This window comes from Rhinichthys klamathensis, unplaced genomic scaffold (assembly GCF_029890125.1).
Source record: "Rhinichthys klamathensis goyatoka isolate OS25496 unplaced genomic scaffold, OSU_Roscu_1.1 h1tg000180l_1, whole genome shotgun sequence".
Taxonomy (NCBI): Eukaryota; Metazoa; Chordata; class Actinopteri; order Cypriniformes; family Leuciscidae; genus Rhinichthys; species Rhinichthys klamathensis.
This window is the reverse complement of record NW_026606708.1, coordinates 2,208,380-2,218,748: the sequence shown is the minus strand read 5'-3', so window position 1 is coordinate 2,218,748 and position 10,369 is coordinate 2,208,380. Positions and strand designations below refer to the sequence as shown.

At 34.7% G+C, this 10,369-nt stretch overlaps 1 protein-coding gene across 3 annotated transcripts; it reads right to left on the bottom strand.

Annotated features, from left to right (window-relative positions):
• Positions 1-872: 872 nt before the first annotated feature.
• On the bottom strand, positions 873-8,306 carry alx3 (ALX homeobox 3). 3 transcript variants are annotated; one of them, XM_056260991.1, is made up of 4 exons: positions 7,682-8,306; positions 3,632-3,906; positions 2,856-2,918; positions 873-1,691 (listed from the first exon to the last, which is right to left on the bottom strand). In XM_056260991.1, exons 1-4 carry the CDS (start codon positions 8,001-8,003, stop codon positions 1,326-1,328), a joined length of 1,026 nt encoding a protein of 341 aa, XP_056116966.1. In that variant the 5' UTR covers positions 8,004-8,306; the 3' UTR covers positions 873-1,325. The 3 variants fall into 3 exon arrangements, with proteins under 3 accessions (XP_056116966.1, XP_056116964.1, XP_056116965.1); XM_056260989.1 differs by having other exon boundaries at positions 2,793-2,918; positions 7,682-8,303; XM_056260990.1 differs by having other exon boundaries at positions 2,793-2,918; positions 3,632-3,903; positions 7,682-8,303.
• Between the last annotated feature and the right edge of the window lie 2,063 nt (positions 8,307-10,369).

The following is a 10,369-nucleotide window of genomic DNA, read 5'->3' as shown; positions in this document are numbered from 1 at the left end:
ATGTAAGTTGACTCATAATTCATTAGGCTTTGTGGTTCTGCTCTGCTGTCAGACCCCAGACCTCAATTGATAGGTACGACAGAGAAAAACCTTGGAATCCATCATCAGTCCAGGAGTGAAGGGCTTTTGGTTACTTAGTTGGTTTTGTATTAGCAGTGGTGTCATATGCTGCTGATGTATCGAGTGACATTTGACAGCCTTCACAGCCGGCCTACAGCAAAACACACATTTAAAATTACACATTAGATGGCCATGGCTTCTCTCAAATACAAAACGTTTCACCTTACATGCAAACGTTTATCTATATTCCCTACTAGCCTTAAAAATTGGCGCACAAAATATTTTTCCTGCATTACAATATTTTGAGATGCTTGTCTGGTTCCAAAAGTTGTCGGGGCCTGTTTAATTTGCTATGTTACAGTAAAACCACACATTCCAAATATATTTTAAAATTAGAATTAGGATGCATGAATATAAACATTTTGGTTGATACCAAAACTATGGTTTAAATCTGTAGAATTTTATCTAAATAAATTAAAAATAAAACACTACAAAAAAAATGTTTAAAGCAGCAAGTGAATTTGGGTAGCTCTATAATGCTCAATATGAAATTCTGATGTTTGCTAAAGATAACATTTAACAATGTTGTTCAATTATGTTTCTTTATTTTTTTGATTAAGCATTAGATGATGGCTAGGTAATCTAATGTAAAACTTGGAAAAATGACCAAGCATAAGTAGATATTAAATATAGACCAATATTAGAATAAGCGCAACACAAAATGCAATCTATATGCAGAGATGCTTAATTCCTGTCAAAAAAACACACATGTAGTTGGTGTTTTTAGGGGTGACATATTTGAATGCACAAAGTTGGGAAATGTAAAATCATTTATTGACTGGGACTATAATGGGGCTAAAACACTGCATACACTGAAACTATGAGATTAACATTAACATACTTAAATAAACATGTTGCACATCCTCTTTGGTAATTAATATTACACAATTTTTTACAATTTTAGTATCCCAGAAATAATTTTATAGTAAGGCAAGTTGTGGGCAAAGCCCATGATGGCTCATTGAGTTTCAACAAAATCACACAAACAAATGAGACGCTTCCACAGGGAAAGAGATCCGGGCACAATGTGGTTCTTTGCCGTGAAAACATGGAAGCCTGCAAAAAGAAATGTGTACATTGAGCGTTTAAAAATAGTGTCCTTCAGTTGTGTGTTTCTGAGTAACACTATCATGCCGGTATGTGCAGGCATGCTAAATGTTTGTTGGCTCAGTGATGTCGTCGCGATCGCAATTGCAGCTGCACGGTCATGTCGGCCAGGATAACAGGCTCCCGGGGTCTTTGGTTTTCATGCGCAGGGCCACCAGGCCTGAGGCCTTGTATTCAGACTCTGGTCCGGGCTCAAAGGAATGGGCCCCTAGGCTTCCTGGGAAGCCATGGAGTGAGTATATCCCGTTTATACTAGGATGGTGGGTTGGGTGATGATGATGATGATGATGATGAGGATGGCCTGCAGATGCAGACATACCCATAAGCCCGGGTAGGTTGCCATGAGGATGGGGATAAGGGGTCATGCAGGATGATGTCATGTTTTCGGTGCCCAGAACACAACCACTGGCCGCTCCGCCTACACCTCCTGTTCCCGCACTGCTTGGCCATAGGGTATTTTGCATCTATGTGGACATTAAATAGAAAAACACAAAAAAGACTTTAATTAATATATATAGAATATTGTCTGAAAAATAAAATAACCGCATAAATAAAAAAGTATTTAAGAAGTTTACGGTATATCATTTTGAAAAGAAAAAAAGCACTTTGAAACCTGTTGTCAAAAGTTTGCCGTTTCAGGCCCTCAAGCTGTTGAACTTTTTTTTTTAGTAAATTAACTAAAAAAAAGTTTATTAGTTGAAAATGGCGTTGTAAATTTTTAGGTAATGCAAATAGTTGGAAACAGTGTGGTTCTCAGGATGTCAACCACTTTCACGTATTTTGGGATTTCCCTAACATCAGAAGTTTTTGGAAAGATATGCACTGCATTCGAAAAGTTTCAAGGCACTTCAATTGATTTAAGTTTTGAGGTACTTTACTTGGGCAATGTGTCGATGGTTTCCTGGGAAAGGAGGAACAAATACATGTTTAAAAAAACTAGATGCTGTTATAAACCTAACCCTCCACAAATACAGGAATGGATTGATGTTTTAAAAAGTATTTTCAATATGGAGAAAATTACATTTTGTGTGAATTTTCAGGATTTATTGGTTGATTTATGGTCCAAATGGATTGAGTATACAACTCCTATTTAACCAAATACTTTTTTTGTTATAGAATGAATGATTTATGTCTTTATTTATTATTATTTATTTATACCTCCCCCTCCTTTTGTAAATAGTTTCTGTGTTGAAACTGAGGCTAACTTAAAGAGATCCATTGAGGTGTTTTTTTATTAACTTGTCACTGGAGAGTTTTGCTATTCCTGATTAATGTATATAATTGTAAGCCGGGAAAGCTGTAAAAGTGACAAATGTCATAAACAGATGTGAATTGTATCCCTTTGCAACAAAAACTTAAATTAAAAAAAAGAAAAGAAAATGGTGTTGTGTAAATGGCCTCTAAAACTAAATTCAATCAGTGTTTTTGACAACAAATATAATTTGTTGTTACAATGTTCAGTCACTATATCCCCAGCCAAACCAAAGCAACTCCCCACTGTGTGTTGAAATACTTGTTCTCAGGCTCTGTGTGTCTTCTGTGTTTGTGTATTCGTGTGTGTATACCTGGTATGTGTCGGAGCGAGGGAGAAGGGAGATATCGTATGTAGCAGCAAAATGGTTTCGCACCTCTTGCATCTTCCCATAGCGCTCTCTTTTTCTCCATTTGGCCCGTCTGTTTTGGAACCACACCTGGGTAAAGAACACATTTATTAAGCTGAAGTTTTGGTTGATATAGCTAAAGCTGAAGTATAGCCCCTGTCTGAATGAAACACCTCTGTCTCATTTCTTAAATCACAATTGTATCAATTCATTTTCAACAGACTATATTAACCAGATATATTAATCAATTACACTACAGTTGAAAAGGTTACTTTGAAGAAATTAATACTTTTTTCAGCAAGGATACATTAATCAAAACTGACAGTAAAGTCTTTGACAATGTTCCAACAGCTTTCTATTTCAAATAAATGCTGTTCTTCTGAACTCTCTTTTCATCAAAGAACCCTGAAAAAAAATCATGATTATCACAATAATAAGAAGAACAACTGTTTTCAACGTTGCTAATAATTAGAAATGTTTCTTAACCACCATATCAGAATGATTTCTGAAGGATCGTGTGACACTGAAGACTGGAGTAATGATGCTGAAAATTCAGCTTTGACATCACACGAATAAGTTTAAATATATTGATTGTTGTTTTAAATTGTAATAATTACTGTTTTGAATGTATTTTGGATTAACTAAATGCAGCCTTAGTGAGCATAAGAGACTAAAACATTTAAACATTTCAGACCCTACATTTTTGAATGACAGATAGTGTATCATGTTTGTTTGAATATTTTCATTTAATCTTGCATTCCTCTTATATAACAACCTGTCCCAGGAGGTGGAGTCAAACACACCTGCACTCTGGCCTCTGTGAGCTCCGTTCTCAGTGCCAGCTGTTCCCTAGCATACACATCTGGGTAATGCGTCTTCTGAAAGACCTTCTCCAGCTCCTCCAGTTGAAAGGTGCTGAAAGTCGTCCGGTTTCGCCGCTTCTTGTTCTTGCCTGAAAGGTCGATGGAGTCAGCGATGGAGTCTCCAGTTAGTTCGTGGGACGGCTCTTTCAGTTTTCCACAGCACTCTGAATTTAGTGCAGGATAGCCAAGGGGCTTGGGTAGGGTCTTCTCTCCTGCTGAGTTACAAACAGGCAAGTTTTGCCATTAAATGCAGATCAGTGACCATTTAGTCTCTAACAAAATATGTAAATACTGTGCAGGCTGATTAAACATCAGTTTCTGAGTAAGTACAGTGCTTTTTTTGTTCATGACTATTTATTTTAAACTGTTATGTATAGCCTGAATATTTCCTCATGTGATATATAGCTAGCTGTCTGGCATGGCTAAGCGACCTCAGACTAACCAAAAAAAGCACGTCAAATATGTGAGTTTTAATTAAACGGCAAACACAATTATAATGCAGTATCTTTATATCTAATTTATATCTAATCTTTATATCTCTATTTTAATATATTCCCTAAATATAACTTTTGCTAAAAACACATTGTTGATATGTGATAAATTAATAGCAATCACTGTATATGCTACTGTAAACTGTGTAAGCTATTGTACATCAACAGTGCTTATGTAATGCACTTCCTGACGGGATTGAAATAATGGTGTGCAACCAGCACATAAAATCAAAAATGTCTCTGCTTTTTATAATAGGAGACGATTTAACAAACCTCGTAAAGACAGAAATGTTCTCCTTCAAATATTCTGTCTGTTTTTGAGTATTCCACCAATTTTAAAAGGGATAATAAAACACACTGTCAGTAGAGCTTACTGTTTTGATTAGCTTGAAACTTGAGATTGAATGGCTTGAGTTCAGAGTAAGTGTTGCGATTTTTGCTAGCTCAGATGCTTGCTGATAAAATAAAATAAAATAAAAAAGCATGTCTTTACAAAATCCACAGTTATGATGTGACATATTAAAAGGTTGTAAGAAGTCAAAGAATTTTATAGACAACAACAACAACAAAAAAAGATCCGTTAAAATCACTGTAATAATAAACATCACTCAAACAGGACGTGTTTGCTTTTCTCAAGAGAATATAAAGGATGGGAAGTGCTGTTTTAAAAGGAATAAACCATAGAGTTTTAGCTTAAGCAGGCTGTTTTCTTTCATGACTACTTTAGTGAGACGTTGAGAAAAACTGTAATGCAATATTTGTATTCCCAATTTTTATTGAAAAGGAAATAAAACATGCCTCAGTGATGTAGCGGGATTCATGTTTTCAGATATATTTGTGCAATTTCTCATAGGCGTATGGAGAGATAATGTTTAAACCATGATCATAGGTTAATAAAATGACAAAATTATGGCTCTATAAAATGTAGGTTAATAAATAAAATACATACATACATAAAAAACAATTATTATATCAAAAGTATTTAATGGGCATTAATAATTAATTAATGGGCACTCTAAAGTTCCTAATAGTTAAGCTTAAGGCCTTAATAAGTTAACTAAGTTGGATGATGCGGCACAGGTGGTGAATTAGCACTTTTAGGCCTGTAACTCATCAAAAATAAATTCTTCTATTAAGGCCTTCAGAACAAAATAAAGGGGGAAATGATATTGGTTATTATCGGTCTGGAACTCGCAGGCTCCTCATTGTATTGTGACCCTTTTTCAACAATGCATTATAATTTTGTTTGATAATAATGCTGTTCGGTGTCCTCACAAGAACTCTACTCCATCTGAATTAGAGTGAACTTATAATTTCTCTAGATGTACAAAACATCTGACCTTGGGTCATAAAATATCCTCAGGCAGTTTGCTTTACAGCTCAATGTGTTTCTTTGCGCAGTGATTACAAGTAGCAAATGAATTATGGTTCTTCATAATTTAATTTTAACCAAAACAGAGGAAGTCATTAACTAGAGCTACATAAAAGAGTGCATTGTATGTGATCTCTTAAAATAGTTAAGGAACTAAAATAAAAAATGCTAAACTCTGTTTTAAGAATAGAACTGTCAAGCACAGTTATGTAAGGTTCTGTAATTTATCTAAATGTTTATCCATTTTCATTTATATTTGTGATAAATATATCTCAAGATGTCTCTACTGACCTTCAATAGCCTGATAAATAAATTATTGTAAAAATGACAAAATAGTCTTCATGTGAATAGGCTTGTAGATAAAGTATAAGTGCAATGATGTATCCTAAAATCATAAAGTTCATATTTGAAACAGCCCTGGATTTTTTTTCTGTTCCTACTGTAAGCCAAAAGACAACCTGTCTTTGAAATGTTGTATTGACCTCTCATTATAACAGTGTCGCCTTCAGAACTAGTTCCTTCTGACCAATCAAATCCAGGCTATATTTGTTTGACACACCCCCATTAGGTATAAGGTTCCCAATTAAAAGGCTAAAGATAGCCTATACTGACTGAACAAATCTCGTGATCTTAAAACAAATAAGTTATTTCAGAAATGAAAACCTGCTTGTTGACTTATGGAAAATGGTATCAACAATGTCGTTTATAAATTAAACGAATTTAGAATCCTCAAGCATCCTACAATCTGTTATTCCAAGGGAAATCAATGTTCGTCTTTATAAGTGATGCAATATATTGTAAGGCATTTAAAAGCAAACGAGACAGGCCTAAAACTGCGCAGACAAATCCAGTTTTAAATGCTGTAATCTGAATAAATATTGTTTCTGAGCATTAGGCCTTCACATCGCAATATTTTAGGCCTGCTATATAAATTGGGACTTGTGGTTGAAATAAATCGTTCCAGTCCGGTAAGGGGAGAAAACGTTAAATCGCTTCGAGGGTAACCGTTATATTCAAACCTCCTGTTAAAATAACTATCAATAATCTAGAACTTTATTTATGCTTTATTTTTTAACATAATATGGAAAAGTCTGAGGACGAAACGCGCCATGGATATTGGCCTTACAGGCCTGAACTTTATCTAAAATACATAATTCTACAACCTGAAGAAATCATTCAGCTACAAAATAATAAAATAATAATACCTACAAAATAATAAAATATCAATTATAGTAGTTAGGAAATATTAGGTAAATTATCTCTACAATCTAAAAAAGGTAGCCTAAAGCCTAACATACGTATTTTAAGTGTAGCAAAATAGCCTAAATAAAATAATAATAATAATAAATAACGTTTTTTTTTATTTTGTAGTTATTTAGAGAACCTTCTATGCAAATATCAACGAATACACTGACCTGAAGATCCAAACATCAACTTTTTTAATTTCTCAAAAAAAACACAAAAAAAAAACCACACGGCCAAATGGGTTTTTAATGCTTGTTTGTTGAACCTAAAGTTTTGAAGAAACTTTATTTTTATAAGTGTATTGTATTATGCTTGTTTTTAAGATGTCGGTATTTTTCCTAATAGCCTTATTAATGTTACGTATTTACTGTTTGGTTGTTGAGATCTGTATAGCCTATTTTTATTAGTAGCTAATGTTCGATTATTATAGGCCTATATTTAGAACTAGCTAATTTCCTAAATAAATAAATAATAATAATTACATTAGTAATGACAGTTGGCCCACCATTTCAAAAATGCTGCTTAAGTTTCCAGATCGAACAAAATAGGCTCACTGATTGACCGAAAAAAATATTTAATTAAATATTAAAATAGGCCTAATCTATCTCTAATCATCACAGATAAACTTATTAGATCTGATATCTTTTTAAAGGAAAATGAAATAATAATTAAAACATCCAATTGCCATAAACTTTTATTATGGGTCAGTTAAAAACATTAATGGTTTGTCACATATTCTACATAACATGGTCATCTTGGTTGTTTTGAGACGGGGCCTTTTAGAAGGAGTTTTTGAAAAGTTTTTTTAAACTTTAATTGAGAATTATTATTATTATTATAGCGTTTGGTATATTACAAACTACCAAAACGACTGTCACTTACCTTCGGAATTCGTCTCATAAAATGACGAGTTCTTCTCGGTGATCGAAGGTTTTTGGTCCTGATTCATATTCTCCAAAAACTTGGTATGCTTTCCAGGCGACGCGCGAGGAGTTGTGCTGACGCCGTGCGTAAAGTTCGCGGAGCCGCCGTCAGCGTAGCGTCCCATAAAAAACTCATGTCGATGCGCTAGAGGAAGATGCGGAGACTTTTGAAGGTCGTCACACTGAAAGAAAGAGCCGGAATTATGCTCCAAACCGGGCGAATTCTCCGGCGTGATCCTGTTTGGAGGCGAGGAGAAAGACAAACAACTCTCAGTCTCCATCACCTCGTCCCGAGCACGAGAGCGCAAATAGTGGACTAGGATGCTATTAACAGGGGACACGTTAGTGTATAAGCGAGCGAGTAGGGGATTTTTTCCCACCCCTTCATTTCAAGTGGGTGGGATTTAGAGGATCAGAAACAAAGACCCGTGAATTGGGAGTGAGAGAGTGAGACAGCGATCTGATTCAATACGCCCAGAAATCAATCACGTGCGGCTCCTGTCAATTAACCATTTACCTCCAAAACATTTTCTGTTATAAAACAAAATTGTTTTGAGAGATAGGAAAATGTGACTAAATCGAGTAATTAATGTGACTATAACTTTAAATCACCCAAGTTATTCCAGATTTGATGAGTTTCGGTCCAGGAACTTTTTACGCGTGACGCTGCCGGTCACTGCTCAATCAAAGCGGATCAACCACGTTAACGCGCACTGGCTATAAAAATACCCTGAATGAATTTAATTATGATTTATGGCATCTACATAAAGGATCGATGACAAAAATTAAGATATTTTGCATTTACGGATATAAATAGCTATCTGCTATTTATTTGCCATTATGTTTTTAGGCTATAGGCTATGGACAAAATAGGCCTTTAATTCAGAAATTAGGCCTAGTCTGCGTTAAAGTTTTTTTTTATCATCGAGACATGAACGAGGTCTATACAGAAGTACAAATAAAACATTGTAATTGGATTTACAGAATGAAACAACCTTGTGAAACAATCACAGGGCAAGTAAAATTAGTAGACTGATTGAGATTTTATGTAGAATTTCAGACAGGAAAAAAGATCATTTGGCTACGTTTGATATCCCAAAATCTGTGAAACATTTCAAAGGCCGTAACAGAAAACAGAAAATGTATTTATGGAAAACAGCGAGATGTTGATACCGCCAGATAAAACATATTCATACACTAACAAGATGATATAAGCAGGGTTAATGCATCACTAATATAGGTAATAAAAAAAATAATTAAAACGCGGATCCAGTTGCATCTTTAATAAACATTACAGAAAATGTTCAATCTTTGATATAACATTCATCAATGTGATCAAAATACTTGTTACTTCTTTCCACTTCTATCATCGCAAAAGCATATAACTTTAACTTCACTCCTAAAAAGAATAGGCATAAAGCAACCACTTTCAAATCAATATCTATTAGGAGAATGCCACTTAGTTCTTGCTTTTTAGAGGTAAAGGGTTTGCTATAGCCTATAGGGTTATTAAAATGAAAGTCTGCTGCATCCATTATTTTCTGCTCGATCTGTGTGGTTCTTAAAAATCCAACTTCTCCAACCCAGCAGAAAAGTTCGTTTTAATAGTAATTTTGTCCTTTTAAGTTTCAAGTGACTTTAAACTCAAAAGCTCGAGGAATAATACTGCAAACTGTCCACCAAATGAATCCAAAAAAAAAAAAAAAAAAAAAAAAAAATCACCTTCCACGTTGGACTTCAGTTTGCACATCCAGAGATCGAAGAAATTCAAAACTGTTGATATTGACGTGGCAGCTTGAATCTCTGCAATAGATCTCTAAACATAGAGCACTTAAAGGGCTTGTGCTGCTTTCCAGGATGTCTAACCGTTTTTTTTTTTTTGGTTATCAAAGCCGCATGGAGCCAACCTGACGGACAAGTGTGTAAACATCAAGACCATTTGCTTCGGTCAGCCCACATAAGAACCGTTTCATTCGACGATGAATTCACCAAGCTAACAGACTTTGGGAATGGGCTATACGGAAGAGATCATATCACTTCCTCTGACAAGTTGTTTTGTTGCACTCCAAACTGCATAGTCTTTTGAAAATTTTAATGAAATATTGATTAACTTGTCTGACGTCGTATTCTTTTTCAAAACTATAAACATAGGCCTACACCTTATTTTCTATTGCATAATTGTTTCTATTGTTATTTTGTTGCATAACCTTCTCTTATATATATATATATATATATATATATATATATATATATATATATATATATATATATATATACAGGCATATATATATACAGGCATATATATATATTTAGGCCTATATATCACTTGAAAGGTTATGCGGTTTGTGTATAAAAAAGGACATGTGCTAATTTGTAATGGGCAGAGAGAGTAGGATAAATATATTTGTTACAAATAAGGAGAACAGAAAAAAAAATTGCATTTGAGGGAAGCCTTGAGCAAACAGCACACATTTAGCCGTGCACAGTCGAGATGAAGATGAAAAAGAGAGAGTAAAAACGCCGTCTTTCATTATAGTGATCCTAAAAGGCACCAGGAGCCCCGTTAATTACCGAGCAGAAGTTAATCAAAAGGACATGACCGGCCTGCCGCTCGTGGTTCCAGGGGCATGTTTGTAACCCAATTAAT